The 24,508-nt window shown below is 45.4% G+C and overlaps 1 protein-coding gene across 3 annotated transcripts in view; it reads left to right on the top strand.

Moving 5' to 3' along the window:
- Positions 1-24,218, top strand: part of LOC122944508 (probable E3 ubiquitin-protein ligase HERC3) — a 98,860-nt gene extending 74,642 nt beyond the window's left edge. For 2 of the 3 annotated variants that reach the window (XM_044302872.1, XM_044302864.1), the window contains exons 15-25: positions 325-438; positions 2,078-2,101; positions 2,817-2,906; positions 3,451-3,621; positions 4,422-4,565; positions 6,347-6,513; positions 16,280-16,346; positions 18,772-18,854; positions 19,375-19,558; positions 22,061-22,163; positions 23,025-24,218. In XM_044302872.1, the coding sequence (XP_044158807.1) occupies positions 325-438; positions 2,078-2,101; positions 2,817-2,906; positions 3,451-3,621; positions 4,422-4,565; positions 6,347-6,513; positions 16,280-16,346; positions 18,772-18,854; positions 19,375-19,558; positions 22,061-22,163; positions 23,025-23,233 (1,356 nt within the window). In that variant the 3' untranslated portion in view covers positions 23,234-24,218. The remainder of the gene's footprint in view (positions 1-324; positions 439-2,077; positions 2,102-2,816; positions 2,907-3,450; positions 3,622-4,421; positions 4,566-6,346; positions 6,514-16,279; positions 16,347-18,771; positions 18,855-19,374; positions 19,559-22,060; positions 22,164-23,024) is intronic. The other variant, XM_044302882.1, reaches the window with a different exon arrangement.
- The last annotated feature ends 290 nt before the right edge of the window (positions 24,219-24,508 follow it).

The following is a 24,508-nucleotide window of genomic DNA, read 5'->3' as shown; positions in this document are numbered from 1 at the left end:
GGACCATTAGGCTCTGTTTACATTTGGGTCATGTTTTGTTCTATTTGTCGGGAAGATTAGCACACAATGGCGGCACCCTACGGACTCCGTTATTTGTCAGTAGGGTCCAAAGGGCATTGTCGGTGTCTGTCATATGATGAATCCAGCTCTCTGTTATTTAGGTTTTTTGCTGTGATGGAATGAAAAATAACAGAAATGTTGGCAGAAGTGTGAACAGATCACAATCACAAGATTTCCTATGACAAAGAACTTGAGATAGATAACTACTGGCTACTTGTCTTCAGTATGATTGTGCTATATTTTATTTTTTATATATAACTGTAGGTGAACGTGAAGGCCCAGCACGTGGAGCATGATCAGTTCTACATTCCTGAGATATCCAGCTTGGTGGACATACAAGAAGATTACCTGATGTGGTTTCTAAACCAGGCAGGGCTGGTATGTATGACCATTGTTGCCCGGTTTGTTTCTGCAAATAAAATTGTTATACAATTTTCTGATATGGTTTATGTATCAAGTTCTCACAGCTTTCAAGATGTTTGCTTTCAGAACCATTGTTGCTCACTTCCAGTGGATAAAAATGTGTTCTACTCATGTGATTATAGGTACATCTGTGCAGCACTGTACGCCCCTGAGTTCCCAACTATACGACTACAAGCAGAGATCTCGAAATAGTTGTAAAACATTTCATTATATAAAGATTAATTTTTTTTTACTAAAACCAATAAACCCTTTTTGCCAGCATGCACACTCCAAAGTTTCATAGACCTAAATAGGAACTATCAATGAATCGGTTATTATTTTTTATTAACGTGTCAAATTCCAATTGTACCCAAAAGGTGTAAAGACCTCTTTAAAAGGGCAGACATAGAAAGCAATTATCAAGAATGAGCCTGCTTGCTTGTCAGAGGGGGTGAGAGCGGTGTTTACATGCAGCAATCATCTCCTTTGTATGAGGATGAGCAATTCCTGCTGTGAATGCTTATCCCCACAAAAAATCTGGCCACATTCATCATACAGAGTCACAAACGTCATTACTCTGCCGGCCTCACCACTTTCCCGAAAAGGGGGTGTGGCGAGGGCAACATGGGACCTGACACATATTTTATCTTCTATGCCAGTTTTCTGGCGTGAAAAAGAGACAAATCTATGCAGGACGCTGCACTTAATTTATGACTAGGCTTCTGCCACCAGGTATTGATAAATCTGCCCCATAGTTTCTGGGCAGCAGATCCCTATTTAGGCAGAAATGCACAGAAACTCTGATTTAGGGGACTTTATCAGCAACACTTTCACCTGATGAATGGATGTTCGCACATTGATTGGGTGATGCTCAGTTATTGGGAATGAGCATTTCTAGGAATGCTCTTTCATTGACCCAATCATTGGCACCATGTAAAGAGGCCTTTGCAGTGACTGTTGGTAGTCAATGAATGAGTTGTGCAGGTAATGTATACATCATATTGGAACAGACAGGCCATCTAGTAGACAACATTAATACTACCATGGGCCAGCATGTAGCTGACATAGTCATTGTTCTCTGCCCTGTAGACAGCAATGCTCTTGCGCTCTGATTCCTTCCACCCTAATGGTGGGTTTAGACAGGCGAGGAGCAGCTGATTATTAGGGAAGGGGGCGTTCCATCCCGACAACTGGCTGCTTCAGTAGAATAAAGCGCTGCATTTACGTGCAGCAATCACCTGCACAGTATGGGGATGAGGGATCACTACTGCCATTGTTCATCCCCATACAGCTGCATTGTTTAGACAGCACGATCTGCTGCTCAGAAACAGTAATTTAACTGCCTGCATGAACGACCGTTTCACCCGATATGTGTTTCGTAGGAATGAATGTTCTTGGGAACATTTGTCTCTGATAATCTGCCCAACCATTGGGCCATATAAACTTGGCATTACAATCCAAAGTGTCAGTGCATATCATGACCACAATGACACTGACTAAACTCTGTGTGTCGATTTCCCCTTCTGAGATCCAAATTACTTCCTTCCCTCATATACAGAACTAAGTTAGAAAAATAAATAACATTTTCAGCCTTTTTTTTTTTTTCTTTTTCTAGAAAGTTCATCCATCAATTATGCAGGTAACTTTTCTGCCTTTTTATGCTTTTACTTTATTTTTGTGTCTCTTTTTTTGTTTTGTTTTTTGTTTTATGAAAAATATGAGAAACTTTGGTGTAAATAGAATCTAGAGTGCAGAAATTGATGGGATCCTACTATTAAAGGGGTTATTCCACAAAATGTATTTATCACCTATGGATGGGGATGGATGGTAAATATAGCCTCTCTGGGGGTCTGACCACTGGGACCCTCCCATTGATTCCAAGAACAGAGGGTCCCGAGTCTCTTATCTCATTGTTGCGATAATGTAAATGTTGTTCAACCGCTTCGTTCACTTCTATGTAACGGACTATGGAGCACCGTCTACATCAACCCCATACATGCACACCACCATTCCATTCAGAGAAGAGAGTTGGCAACCCTCAGTTCTCGGATCCATGATGAAAATTATATCCTTTACAATCTGTTTGTTGGATCCTTCATCATGCATTAGACTGTAATGGGTAAAGTCCCTTTTTTTTCTTTTAACTGTATAGATTAGTGCAATATGCTGCACTATTCTGACCATCAAAAGCAATATAAACCTGACGCATAAGAACAGGTCTAAGGCAGTAATATTCAGTGTACTAGGCATCCTTATTTTTCTGAGTAATTTCTCTGAATATCCCTGTTTTCCGTTGTTATAAATATAAATCAGTGATTGGGGGTTTGCTCATTCCTCTTTATTCTGTCTGTCAGGATTCAGTGACGCTCTGCTCTTACCCGTTTGTGTTTGATGCTCAAGCCAAGACCAAAATGTTACAGACAGATGCTGAGCTACAGATGCAGGTATATAATAAGGCAATATATTGCACAGTGTAAGTTCCATGCTTACTAGTGCACCACTGTGATTTTACCACATTTGTGAAAGGAGTTGTCTCATGTCTCCATTACTAAGGCAAGATGACACTACGCCCCATCACCAGTTGCAATGGTGCAGTGGAAGCTATGGAAACAGCGAGCGCTGGCCCACTCGGCTGTTTCCTAGCCACATGGTGGCCGGGGCTTAGTCTTATCTCGCCTTAGTAACAACAAGATGAGACAACCCCTTTAATTTGGCCACATGTCAATAGTCATCCTGACAATAGTGAAATTACATGATACGTGTGATGTACCTGATAGATTAAGAAATCATTCCAACACCTAAAACTACACACTTACATGGAAAAACATTGCTAATCCTTAGCAGCCAATGGGATTCAAGCACTTGAAGGCACAAAAGTAAGCATTTGCCCGATTGGTTGCCATCAACAGCTCTTCTACGTTTCCCTTGCGCCAAGTTTTCATAAATCCTTCCCAGTGTACCTGAGTGTGTCTTCATGTGTGCTTATAGGTGGCGATAAATGGAGCTAACCTGCAAAATGTCTTCATGCTGCTGTCCTTGGATCCCATGCTGGCCAAAAATCCCTACCTGGTCCTGCATGTGAGGAGAACAAGCCTGGTGTCTGATGCTTTGAGAGAACTCAGTATTCACTCTGATATAGACTTGAAAAAGCCTCTTAAGGTATGGAAAGCTGGAAGTAAGAATTGTGGAATATCTTTGTAGTGTAGCATTATCAGATTCTTGCTCTTAGAAATATGTACACACATTAAAGGGGTTTCCTAGTCATGGCACCTGCTCTGTCATTGCATTAGGATAGTCCATCACTTGCTGATAGATTGAGGGCTGACAGCTGGACTCGGGGCTGCTGCCCTCTGCAAAGCACAGCACCTCCTTCTGAAATAAAAGAAAAGTAAACATTTTTTACACATGCTGTCATTTTATGCCACAAAATCCACGTCTTAAATGGGTATCTTTATGCTGATTTCACACCCAACATAAAATTACGCCAAGTGTGAAGGCACTTTAATGTGGTTCTCCGCACGAAACGTGGACAGAAATGGTGCTTTGCAGAGAAAATGCAGAAGAAGCCCCAGTATAAGAGTGGAATATCCATTTAATAATTGGCAATAGTTTATGCTTGAATGTATTATTATATATCCATTCTGAATTTTTTAACCCTTTTAATGGAAATTCAACCCAAAATGTTTGTTTTGATATGATACATCATAGAAATGTCTTCAGACATGTCTCATCATGGAGTATGAGCATTTACCTCTGTAAACCCTGTTGGCCCCACTCCACCAATGCTTCCATATCTATCTTATCCCAAAGGTTTACGTTTTATTCACAGACTTATATATGTGGTTGAGGTCTTGATATATTCCTGTACATGCTTTACTGTGGTTGTACCGAGTGAAAGCTCTTCCTCAATCATTATTATTTCTGAAATGACATTGAAAATTATGAATCCATTTTTAAAGGTGATATTTGACGGGGAAGAGGCAGAGGATGACGGTGGAGTCACTAAAGAATTCTTTCTCTTGCTTCTCAAAGAACTTTTGAACCCCATCTATGGCATGTTCACGGTCTATCCTGATTCTGACCTGATCTGGTTCTCAGACATAGTAAGTGATGTCATGGTAAAAAAAAAATGTTGTATGATCCCTAAACAAGGGATGCCTGCAAATCTTAAAATTTAGTCTAAGGGCAAAAGAATGAGAAGACAAGACTCATGGTGGTATTTGAGTCTTCCTCTTTCACATAGCAGAATACCCCTTTTATTAGCAAAACCCCTGGGTGTTTCCCTTACAGCCTAAAAACACAAATGAGCCAATCACATCATGGCAACTGTTGTATCAAGAACCCTTGTCTACATCGGATGACCTAAAAAGGCAAAGTAGCTAATAGGCAGGAAAGCAAAGGAATTATTTTATCTAGATACATGAGGAGTCTACATCCAGCTTATACCAGCTATTTCAGACTATCTGATTACAAATTCAGAAGTTTAAAGAACAGCACTGTTTATTGAGAACAGATAACCCAGATTTAAAGGCTATGTACAGCTTTGGGGGCAATTTTTTTATTATTGCATTGTACTCAATTTGAGCTAAAGATATATTTTTTAATTGCTGTTTATTACAAATAATGGAACCCTTTTTCTGTACAGAGCTGAGATGCTGTAGTAGAGGGATCTGAATTTTCTCACTGGTTTGTCAGCCAGCTAATCTGATGGCTCCTTATCTCTGCTCTCTGACCTTATAAACACTCATTATAGCCCAGTTCTTATGTTACTGATAAGAATGTGGCTTCAATAAGTGTTTAGGACCTTTTAGTAAAATAGAGATAAGTGAAGGTAAAAAGTACAATTCACACAGCTAGACAGTTAACTCTTTGTGACAGAATGGCTCAATATTTGTAATGAGTAATGCAAAAAAAAAAAAACTTGCCTCCAAAGGTGTGCAAAGCCTTTAATTATGTTTACGGTAATTAATCCTACTATCTCAGTGACAAACAAGTACATGGTGTTACTTAAAAATCTTATGTAATGCCCTGCCTAAATGGAAGTCTTAGGCCCCTTTCACACGAGCATGACGGATTAGGTCCGGATGCGTTCAGGGTGCGTTCAGTGAAACTTGCACTATTTTGCAAGCAAGTTCAGTCAGTTTTGTCTGCGATTGCGTTCAGTTTTTTCCATGCGGGTGCAATGCGTTTTGATGCGTTTTTCACGAGCGTGATAAAAAACTGAAGGTTTACAAACAACATCTCCTAGCAACCATCAGTGAAAAACGCATCACACCCGCACTTGCTTGCAAATGCAATGCGTTTTTCATGCAGCCCCATTCACTTCTATGGTGGCAGGGCTGCGTGACAAACGCAGAATATAGAACATGCTGCGATTTTCACGCAACGCAGAACTGATGTGTGAAAAAACGGTGCTCATGTACACACACCCATTGAAATTAATGGGTCAGTATTCAGTGCAGGTGCTATGCGTTCACGTCACGCATTGCACCCGCGCAGAAAACTCACTCGTGTGAAAGGGGCCTTAAAGAGGAACTCTCAGCACATATTGCAATGCAAACTGCATGTACCATGTTATTGAACAGGCAAAGCAGGGAAGGTCATCATTATTACATCACCGAGGGTCCAAGTCCTGGCACCCCTGCCGATCAGCTGTTTCAGGGAGCACTGGTTAGAGGTGCAGGCTCCTGGCAGCTTTCCAAACACAGCGCCTAGTGGCAGTGCTTGGAATTGCAGCTCAGCCCCTTTGACTTGAATGGGGTTGAGCTGCAACTAGGCCATGTTGGCCTAGTTGCAGTTTCAGGGAGTAAATAAAAAGTAGTAAATGACCATTATGAACCCAAATTTGTATTTTTATGGGTACTTATATTTGTGTCCTGGTTAGTGTTTTGTAGAGCACAATTGGTTCCATCTGATTGGCATTATGTGTGGTTTGGCCATCTATAACTTCACAGTGGTTGACCTCTATTTTCCTTTGGTGCTATATAAGAAGCTTCTGAATGTGCCAGCCACTTTGGAAGATCTCAAGGAGCTGTCCCCTACAGAAGGAAGGTGTGTGCATCAAATCTTTACACATTGATCAATATCTACTGTACTATTGGCATGTCCTCTATTAAATAGGTTTTGCCAAGATATGAACTTATCAATTATACAGAAGATAGGTCATAAGTATCTGATCGGTAGGGGGTCCAATCACTGGACCCCCACTAATCCCGAGAACAGGGGTCCCATGAGAGTGGAGCGGCAGTTTGCGCTTGTGCACTGCCGCACCGTTCATTCTCTATGGGACTTCCGAGAGCTGTCCTCCACTATCTCTGACAGTCCAACAGAGAATGAACGGAGCAGCAGAGCGCATGCTCAACCTGCTGCTCCATATATACTGAATAAAGGACTTCTGTTCTGATGATTGGAGGGGGGCCCAGTGATCAGCCCCCCACCAGTCAGATACTTGTTCCCTATGTTGTGCATAGAGGATAAGTTGATTTCTTGGCACAACCCCTCACAAAATTACAGTGGGGCTTATGGATTCAGTTGCCCTTGTTTTGTAGCACAGGGATCCAACATAAAAAAAAAGAATCCTGACACATTGATTGGCTTCTATGAGATTGGCCAGGAAATTATATTTTCTCGTGCTTTTTTCCATTGGGGGACACAGACCATGGGTATAGCTTAGAGGTATTAGTAGGAGGGACACTATGCAAATGAAAGAGCTCCTCCTCCTCGGGCTATACCCCCAGACTCCACCAGGAGGAACTCAGTCTTTGCTTAGTGTCTGGTGAAGGAGGTTGACACTCTCTGATTCTACTCCTTTTTGTTATTTTTATTCTAGATGGGGACACAGGTCGGCATGGCGCCTTCCTGGTCCCCCGTGGAGTGCCCGCCGCCGTCTTTGGGACGTTGCCTGGCTGCCTCCATTTCCCCCCAAGAAGATAAGTGGATCCGGGCTCGACCTGTTAGCTCCGGCATCCCACCAGCTGCTGGGACGCCTGCTGCCTACCCTCCTCCAGAGCACTGTTCTCCTGGATTGGAGTCAGAAGTCTGAAGAGGCGCATCCCTGCTGGTCTGGACATCGAGGGAGCATGCTGAGCAGATAAGTGTTGCACAATCCCTCCCCCTCCCTCTGTGTCTATTTGTCTGTGGCTGCCTGGGTGAGCTTGAAGAAGGATCCTGATGGGGCACTTTCTTCATTTTGGCACTGGAGTACTGGCATCTCTTCCCCTTAAACTGTGGGCTTCAGCGCTTCTCTCGTCGGGCCTTGGCTGCTGCGCTCCCTCAGCGCCCGCCGGCAGGCCGCTCCTCCACGTGGTGCGCTTATTTTCGCGCATATTTTCGCGCTCGCGCATATTTTCGCGCGCGCCATATTTTCGCGCGCGCTTATTTTTCGTGCGCGCGCTTATTTTCGCGCGCTTTTTTCGCGCCATAATGACGCGTTAGGGGAGGCGGAGCCTCGGCATGCCGCTCTGACTCTCCTTACACCGGAGACTCTGTTTGCTCATGGCCGTGCAGCTCCTCATCACTCTACTCCGTTTTGTGCCAGGCAAGCTGGTAGCTCAGTGGTACTGCTGCTGTTGCCCCATGTCCAGGCTTTCTGAGTTCAAAGCCCCTTTCAGCCTTCAAAAATTGTTTATATTATTCTAGATGGGGACACAGGTCGGCATGGCGCCTTCCTGGTCCCCCGTGGAATGCCCGCTGCCGTCCTTGGACGCTGCCTGGCTGCCTCCATTGCCCCCCAAAGAAGACAAGTGGATCCGGGCTCGACCTGCAGCTCCTGTATCCCACCAGCTACTGGGTCTCCTGCTGCCACCCTCCACCAGAACACTGCACTCCTGGACAAGGAGTCAGAAGCCTGATGAGGTGCATCCCTGCTGGTCCTGGAGTCGAGGGAGAAGTTCTGCAGGAGCAGATAAGTATTGCCTGCATCCCTGCCTTACCCCCCTCCTCCACGTCCCTGGGGGCCTGCGGTCCCCGCTTGGGCATCTGCCATGTCCAGTGCGGCCGCTAAATTGGTCTTAGTCACCAAGGCAACCATGTCCTTTAATCCTGTGGCGCTAACGACTCCATCTCTCTCAGTGGTCCCCACAGTGGGTGACTGACTACGAAGAGGCAGCGTGAGCGGCAGCATCCCACCTCGGATGTCTCTGTCTCTCCACCCCCCTCACCTCGCCGGTGGCGCTTGCGGACTGCTCTTCCCCCTCCCTAGGGAGAGTACTCCGAAGGAGAATTATCCGGCTCGGACGAGCCACGTCCTTTTTGGACTATAGGGCATTTTCAAATCCTGTGACGCCAACCACCTCTCTAAGTGGTTTTCCACAGAAGACGCCCGAATACTAACAGGGAGCGTGAGCAGCAGCATCCCTCCTCGGATGGCTCTGGCTCTCCCCCCCCCCCCCCCCTCGTCTAGAGGCGCGTTCGGGCGACTCTCCCCTCCCTTAGGGAGCGCAAGTCTGAAGGAGAATTTCCGGCTCTGATTAGGTCATGGAGCGGGACCCCTCGCCTAAGCTCTCCACCAGGGTGGCTGACTTAGTGGTGACTGTCCGAGACACCTTTATTCTCCAAGGGGATTCTCCTCCTTCCACTGGTCAGGAGTTCCCCCTTTTTCCGTCCAGGCAGTCGGAGACTACCATGTTCCCGGTCCATGAGGGATTTTTCCGCGGTCATGTCCAGGGCCTGGGGTGGTCTTAATAAGGTTCTCGACCACCCAGCGCATGAATATACTTTCCTTTCCCTGCTGACGGCGAGGAGAGGTGTCTCCTCCCCCTAAGGTGGATCCTCCGGTGGCCGGATTAGCCAATTATGTGGCCCTTCCTGTCTTAGTCAGTTCCTCTTTCCAGGATGCTGTAGACAGACGCATAGACTCTCTTCCAGGTCCTTTTTTCGCTGGCAGCGCGTCCCTGTGACCTACCTTTCACTCAGCAGGGGTAGCCAGTGCTCTCTCGGTGTGGTTACAACACCACCACCAGGAACTGGCGGTACGAGATGCGGCTGCTAACACACTGGAGTTGGTTCTCCAGATGTCTCAGGCTTCTAAGATTCTTTGCGAAGCTTCTAGGGACATTGTTTCCCTCTTTGCCCGCAGGTTGGCCATCTCTGTCACTCAGCGCGAAGAGATTTGATTGAAGGTGTGGGATGCTGACGCCTCCACCAAGCGTTCCCTTGCTAATCTCCCCTTTGGGGTTTCCAGGCCTTGTGGGGATCAGCTGGACGAGTTCGTCTCTGCATGCCTTTTGCCGTTTCTCATCTGGTAGGCCGTCGCCTGCTTCCTCCGCCGGGGGTCTCAGGTCGCCCGCAAAGAGGCCTTCCTTTGCACCAGCCTTCCCGGCACTAGAGGGCCCAGTCAGCCCGCCCTGCTGCTCCTAGGCCTATCACATGTCCCGATTGCGGAATCCCACCATCGATTCCTGCGCTTCGCCATTATGGGTCGACACTGTCAGTTTGTCGCCCTTCCTTCGGGTTGGCGACCACCCCGCGGGTCCTTGCCACGGTCCTGGACCGCTCATGGCGCTTCTTCGTACCAGGGGCATTCCTTTGCTGCCCTGTCGGGACGATATCCGGATAGAGGCCCCCCTCTCTACCGCAGACCACGGACAGCGTCCGGATCACTGTTCAGACCCTGGAACGGTTCGGCTGCCTGGTAACTTTCCCAAACTCCTGCCTCTTCCCGTCCCAGAGGCTCTCCTTCCGGAGGGTGATTTTGGACACCTCGGCTGCCAAAGTATTCTACCAGCCTTCAAGTCCTCCCAGGTCCAGGGGGCAGTGTCGCATCTGCTGCGCTCCCCGTGCCTCTCCATTCGGGAATACTTGCAGGTCCTGGGTCTTATGGTAGCCTCTTTCGAGGCCTTTCCATATGCCCAGTTTCACACTCGCCTGGCGCAACAGGAGATCCTTTACCTTTCAGCGGGTTCGGGCAGTTCTCCCTTGGTGGCTGTTCCCAAAGAACCTGAGGTCGGGGAGTTCCTTTCTCGCATTCTCCTGGACGATCGCCGCCACCGATGCCAGCATCCTGGGTTGGGGGGGCGTTTTCCAGTCTCGCACGGTTCAAGGAATTTGGCCGGCGGCAGAGTCTCGCCTTCCAATCAACTTTCTGGAATTGAGGGCGATTTTTTCCGCTCTCTCTCTCCTATTGGACCTCTCTCCTTGCGGGCCTCCCAGTGCGGGTTCAAACGGGCAATGCCGCGGCCGTGGCCTATATCGGGACGGGACCCGCAGCCGGATGGTGATGCAGGAGGTGAAGTGAATTCTGACGTGGGCGGAGACTCACGTTCCGGTGTTGTCAGCAGTTTGCATTCCAGGAATGGACAACTGGACAGCGGACTTTCTAAGCCACAACACGGTGGATCCAAGCGAGTGGTCTCTGCATCCAGAAGGGTTCGAAGAAATCTGCCACAGATGGGACCGTCCGGATGTGGACTTAATGGCGTCCGGGTTCAACAACAAGATCCCAGTGGTCCTGGCTCGCGCCCGTGATCCGGAGGCGTACGGATGGATGCGCAGGTGTCTCCGTGGCAGGACTTCAGCCTCCTCTGTTTTCCTCTCCTGCCAAAGGGTCTACGCCAGTTCGAGGCGGAAGGGACTCCGACCGTTCTCATCACCCCAGAGTGGCCTCGCCGCGCGTGGTTTTTCGGACGTGGCTCGGTTGCTGGCGGACGCCCCATGGCCTCTTCCCGACGGACAGGACTTACTGTCTCAGGGCCCGTTCTTCCGCCGGAATTTGCGGTCTCTTCGTTTACCGGCGTGACTGTTGAAACCGCCATCCTGATAAAGATGGGGTTCTCGGATTCAGTGGTTAGGACCATGATCAGTCCGGGGAAGTCTTCTTCCTCCCGGATTTACTATCGTACCTGGATGGCCTTCCTATCCTTTTTTGAGGGTTCGGGGTTCCCCCCCCTTCGGTTTTCCATCTTGATGGTACTGTCTTTTCTTCAGTCTGGGCTTGTGCAGGGACTGTCGCTTAGTTCCCTGTAAGGTCAGGTTTCGGCGCGGGCCGTCAGAGGTCCCTTGCTCTTAAGGGTCCGGTGGTGACCTTTCTTCGGGGGTGGCGCATTCGGTTCCCCGTATGTTCCCCGTATGTTCCCCCTTTGTCTCCTTGGGATCTCAATTTGGTTCTGCGCGCTCTGCAGTCGGCTCCCTTCGAGCCTTTGAGGAGGGTCTCTCTGACTGTTCTCATCTGGACTTCCTTGTGACCATAGCTTCTGATACAGCTACATAGCGTAGTGATTAAAGTTCTGGGCTATTATGCAGTGGCTGTGAGTTCACGTCCCATCACGAGCTTTTAGGTCAGACTGGTGTCGAAGCTGGCCGCTCTTTCCTGTCAGGAGCCTTAATGGTTTTCCTCCAGGATTAAGTTGTGCTCCGTCCAGTCCCCTTCTTTTTGCCCAGGGTGGTCTCTCCCTTCCGCCTTGATGAGGATCTTGTCCTGCCTTCCTTTTGTCCTTCTCCGGCTAACCCCAAGGAACGCACTCTGCATTCCCTGGATGTTGTACGGGTCCTGAAGGTGTGTCTCGCGGCTACTGCTTCCGTCCGCCGTTCTTGGCGCTCTGGATCTGCTTGGCTATTTCCGCGGCTTGTCACGCTTGTGGTGGAGTTCCCCCGGCTAGAATTGCCGCTCACTCCATTGGGGCGGAGGGGGCTTCCTGGGCAAGACGCAGTCGTGCCTCTGCGTCTCAGCTGTGTACGGCGGCCACCTGGTCGTCCTTGCATACCTTTGCAAATTTTTGTCAGTTGCATTCACTGGCTTCGGCTGATGCGGCTTTGGCCGCAGGGTTTTGCAGGCTGTGGTTCCTGTTTGACCGTTGGGGCGTTCCTCCTGGCGGTGCTGATATTTTTTCCCACCCCATGGACTGCTTTTGGACGTCCCATGGTCTGTGTCCCCCAATGGAAAAAAGCACGAGAAAAGGAGATTTTTGTGAAACTCACCTGTAAAATCTTTTTCTCGTCTTTTCCATTGGGGGACACAGCTCCCACCCATTATTCCTGTTGCAGGAGGGGTCTTTAGTTCAGTTTTTCTGTTTCTGGTTGGACCTTATGGCTTGGTCCGATGGTTTCCATGATTTTTTCTTGCTCCTTCTCCTACTGCTTGTGCAACGCCTGAGTTCCTCCTGGTGGAGTCTGGGGGTATAGCCCGAGGAGGAGGAGCTCTTTCATTTGCATAGTGTCCCTCCTACTAATACCTCTAAGCTATACCCATGGTCTGTGTCCCCCAATGGAAAAGACGAGAAAAAGATTTTACAGGTGAGTTTCACAAAAATCTCCTTGTAGACCGCATTGCGGAAACCTGATTACCACGTCTGTACAGCTCTGCAGAATATGCTGGCGCTATATATGTATTATCAAATATAAGGGAAAAATAAACTGGAGGCTCTGCTTTTGCTAAGCTGCACTGTTATGCCAGAGGGTTGTATAATGAGCAGCTTCCTAATTTATCTGTTCCCCAGAGCACTACCCTTGTGGGCAGAACTGGTTATTGAATTAGATTACCTAAAGGGAATATCTCTGCTGTCAGCCGAATATAGGCCTGCTGTTTACACCGCTTATAGTCCGCCATGGTACAGTGTGCTGACAGCTTCACTATTGCCCTTCACTTGTGTCTGTTCATGGACTGCAGACATCCTCATCTGTATAAGGTGGAAAATCCATGTTTAGTCCGTTGCCATAGAGAGTTAGATGGTCTTGGTCCCTGCCCCTGTATTTGTACAGGACTATATCTCAATTATCTAATTTTCCATACCTAGTATGTCTACTTTCAAAATGAAGACAATATTTCATGTGTTTTATATTTTTTATATATAACTGTAACACTGCCCTCTAGTGGACACTTTTCTATGTCCATTTAAAGGGCAGGCTTTGACTAGCTACTTGCAGGCAGTGAATCCTCCCATGGTTTTTCATTTTTATAACTGAAATTCATTTATACTGTACCTTTTTTATTTTTTCAGTTTTTAACACAATACAGCTCTACGGTTTTGCTGTAGTTTAGCATTTGACAAACGGATATGTGGAATATTTTGACTCGTGTACTAGTATAAAAAACTGATCAGAGACTGAAAAGCAGCCCTGGCACACAAACCCCACCATCCCACATACAATATGGCAGACAAATAGTGGTGCACAATGTCTCGCAGCGAAACTAAATCGCACCATCACACTTTGGCTACTGCTTTCACTTCCAATTTACTAATATTCATTCATTTTTAAATCTTGTGTGGACATCATCAAAGTTCACTCCCTACCAGAGATGTGTTCCGTTTTTACAGGCTCCATAAGAGACGTATTATTTATTTTTAGAACAGATTTTTTTTCCTCTCCTACGACACTATTGTACCTGCCCAATCTTATGGAAACCTGAGAAAACATAACTGATGCCAGTGTGAACAGAGCCTCAGATAAAGAAGGTTTTAAAGGGCTTCTGTCACCCCACTAAAGTGTTTTTTTTTTTTTTTGGGCTAGTCAAATTAGTTATATTGCGATATATGACAATATAATTGTGTTACTTTGATCCAGCAGTTTCTGCAAAAAACGAAGTTTTAATATATGTAAATTCGGTCTCTACCAGCAAGTAGGGCGGCTACTTGCTGGTAGCTGCTGCAGAAATCCGCCCCCTCGTCATGTTGATTGACAGGGCCAGCCGGGATCTCCTCCTCCGGCCAGCCCTGTCGGCATTTCAAAAATCGCGCGCCTGTGTGGATTCGGCGCAGGCGCTCTGAGATGAGGAGGCTCGTCTCCTCAGAACTCCCTCAGTGCGCCTGCGCCGATGACATCACCGAAATAGAAGACGTCATCGGCGCAGGCGCACTGAGGGAGTGCTGAGGAGACGAGCCTCCTCATCTCAGAGCGCCTGCGCCGAATCCACACAGGCGCGCGATTTTTGAAATACTGACAGGGCTGGCCGGAGGAGGAGATCCCGGCTGGCCCTGTCAATCAACACGACGAGGGGGCGGATTTCTGCAGCAGCTACCAGCAAGTAGACTCCCTACTTGCTGGTAGAGACCGAATTTACATATTATAAAACTTCGTTTTTTGCAGAAACTGCTGGATCAAAGTAACACAATTATATTGTCATATATCGCAATATAACTAATTTGACTAGCCTAAAAAAAAAAAATCACTTTAGTGGGGTGACAGAAGCCCTTTAATTAAAGGAACACTAAACCTAAAAATAAATGGTAAAGGTAAACAGCAGATTATCTGGCCTGGACTGTTTGCTTCAGGATCCTACAGAAAATCCTGCATCTAGACAGAGTCTTGTCGAAATCCTGCATGGGACACAGGTTCATTTCCTGCTGCACTCTTCCATTTTTGGCTGATAAAAGGTTGGGGGGGGGGGGGGGCTGCCCAACCCAACCCAACCCAACCCAAGGGATGTGAAGATGGGGGACCTGGCTGAGCACACATTGAGAAGATTCCTTTATACATTTCTCCACTTACTTTATCGGGGTTGGCCATGTTAATACAAGTATAAGCTAAATGGATACACAGTCCCTGCTATTCTATAGTTTAGCTTACCTGATCTGCCCATCCACAGGGTATGTGCCCACCGCTACGTCCATGGGAACCAAAATGACAGTGGTCACTTGGTTTAACCACCTTACTGCTTTCTTTCCCATCCATGGCGACATCCTCTTCTGCAACAACATTGGACCAGTTCATCTAGTGTCCTGCAGCTGCACAGAGGAGGAGGAAAGCAGTTACATGATTAAACCACATGACCACCTCATGAAGACAGTAACTGCCTTGGTGGGCTGTTTACGTAGTCCATAGGTGGGCAGCTCAGCACCTTCTGACAAGTACGGTACCTATGCCTTTATTGTGGCACAGCATGGATTGCTTGTCCATTTAGCATATATTCTTTCAAAGTGGCCAACCCCTTTAAAGAGGACCTTTCACCAGGATACATGTATTGAAATAGTTATATTACCTTACAAGGCGGCCCCCAGTGATGACTTTCCTTTTTTTTTGTCTTCCAAAGAACCCCCTCCCTTTCGTCTGCTGTGGTCCCAGTTTGTTTTGGCGCCTCATATGCTAATGAGGCGATTCAGTTCAACTAGGCGGGGACTTTAATTTGTCCTGGGCGCAGTTATCTTCTCCCTGGCTGCGAGTGCATCCAATCAGAGCACCCCACTCTTAGCTAGTGAGAAGGAACTCAAGTTGTTGCCAGATTTGTGAGAACTTGAGCTTTTTCACATCCCGAGCCGTGCGCCATCTTGGAGTCCCTTAGGGGGTGGTGGGAGGTAAATTTGTAAAACTAACATCATGCTAGTTTTCCTAGGGGGAATATTAGTAAAGGTTGAACAAGTTGCTCGTTTTCTAGGGTTGATTTTCATACTTACCCACAGTATGCTGCTGCTGCCGCCGCCTCTGCAATGCTCTCTCCCTGGGACTCTAAGATGGCGCACGGCTCGGGATGTGTAAAAGCTCAAGTTCTCGCGAGAACTTGAGCTCCTTCTCCCTGGCTAAGAGTGGGGCGCTCTGATTGGATGCGCTCGCAGCCAGGGAGAAGATAACCGCGCCCAGGACAAATTCAAGTCCCTGCCTAGTTGAACCGAATCGCCTCATTAGCATATGATGCGCTAAAACAAACTGGGACCACAGCGGATGAAAGGGGGGGTCCTTTGAAAAAAAAAAAAAATGCAGAAAGACATCACTGGGGGCCGCACAGTAAGGTAATATAACTATTTCAATACATGTATCCTGGTGAAAGGTCCTCTTTAAGGAGTCGCCAGGTAAAACCATTTTTGCACCTAGCAACCAAAATTAAATTTCTATACATAGTTTGTGAGATTTACGATTGCTGTTTTTTTGTTTTTTTTTACTTTACCTTTAGGAGTCTTCAAGAACTTTTGGACTACCCTGAAGAAGATGTTGAGGAGACGTTCTGCCTTAATTTCACAGTTAGTGGCCACCAGATTGTACAGCACGATATCATTGAGCCTTTTATGTTTTTTTTGTATTTGATAGGCTGGATTTTCTAAATACTAGATTCTGATACTAATGTAATTTACCCTTGTGATACATTTATGTCTACATACCTGATTGTTTGTTTTTTTTTTTTTTACTGATTTCTATCTTTCTATTAGGCTGTCGTATATTGAGTTCTGTCAAAATATAATTACATGCGTTTTAATTCAGCATAAAATACAAGCATATAGTGCAAACCTGATTGAGAAACTTCCACATTGTGATCAGGTGTGACACTGCAATGGATTGTATTTGGCAGTCCGGCGGCACACACATCCCGGAGATTGGCATATACACTGCACAGTGCCTGTTGGAGGGATATAGCCCATATGCCAATCAGCTTTGTGTGAATGAGTTGTCAGGAGTGGTAACCTGTGCCTAATGACTTGATTGTCTGACAGCTGCAGAAGAAGCTTCCCTATTAACGCTGGGTTCAGACCTGAGCGTTCTGAAACGAGCGCTCTGTATGCGCGATTGTACGGGCGTTTACAATCGCGCATACAGAGACTGGCGTTCACACATTGTCGCGCGTTCCCGAATTTCTATGTGCGGGAACGCGCGACAAACGCCCAAAAAAAAGCTCAAGCACTTGTTTGAGCGTCGGGCGTTTTACAGCGCGATCGTACGTGCTGTAAAACGCCCAGGTGAGAACCATTCCCATGGGGAATCATTGGTTCTTGCCTGTTGTGCGTTTTACAGCGCGTAGGAACGCGCTGTAAAACGCTCAGGTGTGAACCCAGCGTAAAGGGGTATTTCACAGGATTAGGGATAATGCTGAGACACCCACTAATCTTGAGAATGAAGGCCCCGTACCCTTTGGAGCCCTCCTGAAATGGATGGGGTGGCTGGTCGAAAATATGAGCACTTGCTAAAAATTGCTCTATGGGAGCTTTAGAGATAGCGGTGTACATTGATTCCACTGGGATCCCCACCAATTTAATAGTAAACCCCTATCCCATGGATAGGGGATAACTTTCTCTACCTGGAATACCCCTTTAAATGTCTTGAACAATGGTCTAGCTCTATTTTTCACGATGTGACCTGGAATGGTAGTGAAGAGAAATCTTTATCTTGCAGCATAAGATTACATAGTAGAGAATTGTCTGTTTTCTAGGGTGGAGAAGCTTTCTTCGCAATACTAAGCAACTAGTTTACCAAAGTATGATGCAATGTCAAGTCTGTGTGTTGGCTACTCGGTCTACCACCTTGGATGAATTGGCAAGCTGCTCAGCATGGGCATTGACCTCACTAATGCTCTTGCTGATAAATGGACATCATTTTCCAAAATGCATTAGAAAGAGTGGTGACTTTGATAGGACCAGACAGGGAGCATCTCCATGTTATGGCCGTGATTTTTAGATGTGGTGTTTGGGTGCTGGGTGGTGTTTGGTGTTTTGGTGCTAATGCACTTTTGGACATGTAGTGTATATCACATTGGTAGCCGCTAAAAGCAGTGTCCATAAAAAGGTTTGATAGTCTGCTTTGTCAGCTTTTATCTTAAAGTGGTTATCTGGGTATTACTATTGATAACCTATCCACTGGTTGTCTTTCATGATCAGCTGTCGGCCACTCTGTGAACACCACAGCCTCTTCCTAGGCCATGTCATGTCACCATACATTGGTCACATTGCCTAGTTGCTGCTCGGCCCCATTTAAGTTAATGGGACTGAGCTGCAATACCAAGCAGGTACTGGACTGGGTGAGCTCAGCAGCTCCCTGAAACAGCTGATTGGTGGGGGTGCTCGGACCCTACCGATGTGATAATGATGATCTTTCCTGAGGACAGGTCATCATTATATTTACCAGGGCAACCCCTTTAACTATTTTTAGTCATTAAAAAAGTGTCTAACATTCGTGGAGGTCTTCTTATAAAGGCGCCCATATACATTAGTGCATTGTTGGCTGAACCTGCTGAAAACATTGTGTTCAGTTGCCAGTTTTGCATGGGGACCTTGCCCGCAGCATTTCTATCTAAACAGAATATTCACACTTGCCTGCTCCGGTCATCCAAGCTGCCTCCTTCATGTTCATTTTTCAGTCCCCGCAGTGTTTACATCTGGCGTAGTATGCGCATTGTTACATGCTCTGCTGCAGCCAATAACTGGCTTCATCAGTGATGTGGCCACAAACACCATGTCACAGCTGAAGCCTGTCATTGGCTGAAACGCATCATGTGACCATGCCCATGCTGCGCTGGATGTCAACACTGCGGGGACCGAAACATGGACACAGCGAAGGCGGCACATTGGCGGGGATCAGGTAAGTATGAATCTTCTCTTTAGAGGGGCAGGCTGCAGGCACTTGCTAAAACTGGTTATCTCAAGAGAACCTCAAAGTAAAATATGTCTCTGTTTACAGATCTGTAGGGAAAGTTATGGACTGGCAGAAATGAAACCCTTGGTGCCTGGAGGAGACCAGATAACTGTGAATAAAGATAATAGGTGTGTCATCTGTCCTTTGCATGATTTTGCCATACTTTAGCAGCATTAGCCTCAAAATAGCACAATTACTTATTGCAATCCATTCAGAATTAGGCAAACCATTATCAGATGTACATGGAAATCAATTTAAAAAGTATCTTCTAAGACCGTTTTCAGGGGCTTTTTTTTAGACCTATATCTTGGAAATCTTTCCGAGGGGAGGATTCATTTCAGTGTAGCTAACTTTAAAAATCCCAACTGTGCTTATAGCCAACCTTATCTACATGCCTTGTATGTGGTCTCAGATGGTCACCTACAGACACTCTATAGATCCTTAGATAATGTAGAAAATGTTTAGTTCAATGGTCATCCTGAATCCTAAAGGAACCACCACATTTGACTGCATCTTATTACCTGGACATTCTTCCTTTATGGCTCCTGCAAAGTCACACAATCTGTATTTTTTCCACAATTGTATATCTGTGATTTATATAATTTACAGTTTTTGTTTTTTTGTTTTGGGTCTCGTTCCATTTTGTAGGAAAGAATTTGTAGATTCTTATGTTGACTATGTCTTCAACCAGTCAGTACAAGAATGGTATGAAGCATTCTCCACAGGATTTCTAAAAGTTTGTGGTGGGAAAGTGTTGGAGCTCTTTCAGCCATCTGAACTCAGAGCCATGGTTGTTGGCAGTAGTAACTATAACTGGCAGGAGCTGGAAGAGGTGAGGACCATGACAAGAATGATGATGTAGACGGACCACGTGTCCACATTTGAAAAGTAGGTTAAAATATGTGTAAAGGTGGCCATAGGCATTAAAAGGAGTCTGTCAGGTTCCCCAAGCACTAGTGGTACTACATGCATAGTACTGGCGCATTGACTCCTGATCGCTAATATGGATGTTCATGCTCAACCCTCAACCAAACTAGCCCTAGAATACATTAAAGGGGTATTCTCATCTTAATGATCACTGTTAATTATAATTTTTCTAAAAATATTTAATTAACTAATTCCGACCCCTTAGAAGAAAATAAACATAGACTTACCTGACTGTTGTCTTCAGTCTCCCCTGGTTCCGGCCACCGTTCTTCTCAGGAATCGCGGTGGCCGCGCTTGCGCAGACGACTTCTCTTCTCCCGGCCGGCTGCGCGCAGTCCCGAAAGTGCACACCGAGGCCGCACATGCGCTATGGTAATTTCTTCCTGGCCAGTATAGTATAATTGCAAGGAAGAAGTCACCAGGGCGCATGAGCGGCCTCGGCGTGCGTGTTCAGTCCAGCGCGCGGCCCGGCCGGGAGAAGACTTCAATCAAGATGGAGCCCGCCCCCTGCCGAGTGCCGAAACCAGGAAGTGGACAGCGCGCCGGGAGCAGGTAAGTATTAAACGGCGTGTTGATAATACCCCTTTAACCCCCTTACCGACATCCACCATGTATGTATGGCAGATGTAGGCTCTTTAAATATCCAGAAATAGGTTTTTTTCAGGACTGTAAAAACATCAGAGGTTCAGCATGGATGCTCACTCATTTCGAACAATAACATCCTTGTTCCTAATCATAGGAATATGGATTTTATTTGAAGCTCGTGAGCGTCCGCGCTAAACGCCTGATGGTTTTAAAGTTGTGACAATAATTTTAATTCTATTCCATGCTGAAAGAAACCTTTCCTTTTCTGGACATTGTTCTTTACTGTTCCTGCCCAGGATTTCCTTCCGTGCACTATCAAATCCTGCTATGAAGTGGTGAGCTTATTTAGCTGTATTTTTTATTTTTAAATATGTTGCCCGCTCAGTTACTGTGTTTTACACAGAAGACACCCAGAGGTAAAGTATGTGATCAGCAATAACGCCGATCACAGACTTTTAACCCCTCAGATGCCATGGCTAATTGCGACTACCACATCTGAGAGGTTTTTTTCCTAGGAGAGCTGTGCTCCTGGAGTCCAAATGGCTCTTCACCAAGATCAAGGGAACCATATGGTTGCTAAAGCAGCTTCTGGCCCATTGAAGAATCCGAAGCCTGCCACAGTAATGTTTATATGGAGCCTTGTCACAGGCTTGGCTCCATAGGGACATAGTGAATCTCTCATAGACTGCAATGGTATTTCATATTCAGATGATTACATGAATAAAAAATAGTTAAAAAGTCATACACACTTCAAAATGATATCTTTTTATAGAGGTCTTCTCTTCCGGGTGTAGGGCTGACGTCATCGGCGCAGGCGCACTGAGGAAGGAGCGGCCGTCCTCCTCTCAGAGTGCCTGCACCGAATGATGACCGGTACTGTGCAGGCGTGGGATTTGAGGCTGCAGGCAGGGCCAGCGAGAGGAGGAGGAGAGCGCTCGCTGGCCCTGTCAATCAAGTGGAGGAGGGGGTGTTTTTTCAAACAGAGGATGCGGTGGCTACCAGCAAGTCCGCCCAACTTGCTGGTAGTGAAGAAATTTACATATAATAAAAGTACGTTTTTTACTGTAATTACTGCACAGCCCGAGGTAAGAGGGGCATATATGGAATCTGCTTACATTAACAAATATAATAAGTCAAAAACTGAAAGTTGGGGGTGACAGAAGCCCTTTAAGCTTATTCTGTGAGAAAAAAAAAATCCCTCATACAGCTATGTGAATGGGTGGGGGAGTTCTCTCCATTATGTGTTCACGCAGGTACACAGTATGAAAACATACAAATCAGTGACCTGAGGCCAGCAGCAGCAGTACTATTCATGTAGCAATGTAGTTGGTCGGGCTTGTGGTACCTGACAGATTCACGTTAAATATTTGCCAAATGCTTGTTCTTTCAAATCCCCCATAAACCTGTATGCTCAACCAAGGGTGCATGTTTATTTCAGAGGAAAGAGAGGATCAAGCCTTTAACAGATTCCTCTGGTAACAGTGCATCTCTTGTGGGCATGTTGGGATCCAACATGCTTCATCTCCTTCTTTCATTCAACGTCTGCCATTAGTAAAGACTTGGTTAGCCCCCCACCCAAATTGGCAGGTTCAGGTTAATATATATGGGCAACTTTAGTGCCGTCGGAAGATGACCTAGGTTTTTAGGAGGAAACACGTCACAATTTTTATCTAAAACCTAAGACTTTTCTAGGACAATTACATTAATTTACATGTTCTATAATAAATGTCCAACAACTAGTAAAATGCCCATTAATGGTAACTTCTCATGAATCTGCAGCGCACATTCCTCATTAACAAGACCTTACTTGGATCTTTCATAGAGTGCTGTGTACAAAGGTGAATACTCGGCTGTGCACCCTACTGTTAGGATGTTCTGGGAGACATTCCATGAATTCCCGCTGGAGAAGAAGAAGAAGTTTTTATGTAAGTTCTTGTAGAGAATGTACATGTTTTGTAGGTTCAGTTAAAAGATCAGGAGGTAGTGAAAGCCAGAGGAGTAAGAAAACCGCCTTATGGGTTATTGGTACAGAAAACGTACTTGACTTCACCTTGAGAGTGTCTTGGTACCACTTCCCTGACAATTTCATTATACAAAAGTAGTAAGGTCTAAGTCCACACATCTGCATTAATATAGCCTCTCCTGATGATGCTTCTTAACCACTTAACCTTCTTCTGTAGTCCCTAATACTCGGGGGGGCCTCTAAACCTTTTGGGGATCATTGCTAAAATGATTGTATTAGTACTCACAGATATTAACCACTCTGTAGCACACATCACCTGAAAATATATTTATCACCTATTCCCGTTCATCACTCCTGTATTATGACCGACTATTTGCTGTACATTTATCTCTAAAAACAGGATTGGATTTGGTCATGCAATGGTGGAAAACTTTTCCTAAATATAAAGGATGGGGGGGGATTTATCAAAACTGGTATAAAGGAAAATTGGCTTAGTTGCCTATAGCAACCCATTAGATTCCACCTTTAATTTTCACATTGAAAAATAAAAGTGGAATCTGATTGGTGGCTATAGGCAACTAAGCCAATTTTCCTTCATATAAGTTTTGATGAATCTCCCCCTAAAGTTTCTATGCCGGTATTGAATATATACGCAATTCCCTGCATCCTTTCACCTAATAAAACAACTTTTAATCGTTATGGAAATAGAAAATCCTAATCACTGACCAAAATGAAAATTTTCTGAATGATTATTAAAAATTGATATTATTCTGTCGGTATTAGACACTACTGTACTGAATGGTATGAACTGCTGTCATTTCAGTGTTTCTCACCGGCAGTGACCGTATTCCTATCTACGGCATGTCCAGCTTGCACATAATCATCCAGTCTATATCCAGTGGGGAGGACTACCTGCCTGTAGCTCACACTTGCTACAACATATTGGACTTGCCCAAATACAGCAGCAAAGAAATCCTCAGGAAAAGACTCACCGAAGCCATAGATCATTACGAGGGCTTCAGCTTGGTGTGAGATGTGCTGAGTTTCCATGCTTCCCTCTGTCTCTTTGCACTTTATCTCTCATGGGCTTATTTAATAATAATGTAAAATACACTCAATATTGTATACATTAAAAATACTTCAGTTTCTATTTTTGTAAAGGAGCCAAACTTAAAAAAAATGTTATGGTGAAATCCTAAGTGGATTTCATAACATTGATTGCTTTGACGATCTGATGTCTTGTTTTATTCATAGTTTTTATTCTTCCATTTATAATTCTCGCCATGTGGATTGTGTTATATCTAGTAGTAAGTAGGAAACCTACGATAATTTCCCAGACCGATGATCAGTTTGGCATCTGACAGAATCCTTCCATAGCTATTGAAGGCCTCGGGTATATGATGTGTCGCTGATCTGATGCTTGTCCAGTTCTGTTCATGAACTTTGGGCCCCTGTATATAGGTTATATACATATATATACTTAATTCCAGCTGTATATAGGTTATATACATATATATATACTTAATTCCAGCTGTGTGAAATCAGTTCAAGGCAATGATTCTATTTGAATTAAAAAATAATTTTTTATCCTGTAATTACATTGATTACAGAAACCTAATCATATTATGCAAAGTGAGAAGAACAGACATTGCTATGCTACCACCTATATCCTGGGCCTATGCCGAAACTCTGTTAGTTAGGGCCCAACTCATATCAGTGAGCATCTTTCTCTGTAATAACCATGTATAGACTCTCTACTCCTTGAATATCTGGAAAACGACATATCTGCAATAATGCATTATGGGTTACATTTTCGATTTTTCTCTATAATAATCCTGTACAGACTCTCTACTAGCATATCTGGAAAAATACATATCCGCAATTATGCTTTTCATCTTCAATTTCCCAACCTGGTCCAAGTGAGTCACGAAGATCTCGAGAAGCTGAATGAAACAAAATGCAATGAAAAAAAAACTTTGTATAGTTCTTCTAATCAATAAAAAAAATCTTTTTTAAAGTTGTGGTATATGTCAGATTTTTACAGTTAGTACAGTGACAACATAACTTCAATGTGCAAGCATGAAAAGTCAGGTTTGTTTAGTTCCCTTTGTCTAGGAAGATTTGGCATGGGATGCTACTCTTTAAAATTTAACTGCCATTTCACTACCAAAAATGAAATTCCTAACGTATGTGATGCTGAAGGGAAGATATTCACAAAGTTTTATTTTTCAGTTAATTTTACCTTTCTGATGTCTGTATTCAGCCCTTAGCAACCCTACCAACCCCCCCCCAACCCTTAGTGGGGGG

The sequence above is a fragment of the Bufo gargarizans genome, chromosome 1, assembly GCF_014858855.1.
Source record: "Bufo gargarizans isolate SCDJY-AF-19 chromosome 1, ASM1485885v1, whole genome shotgun sequence".
Lineage (NCBI taxonomy): Eukaryota > Metazoa > Chordata > Amphibia > Anura > Bufonidae > Bufo > Bufo gargarizans.
Note: the sequence above shows the minus strand (reverse complement) of the source record. Positions and strands in the feature narration are given on the sequence as shown.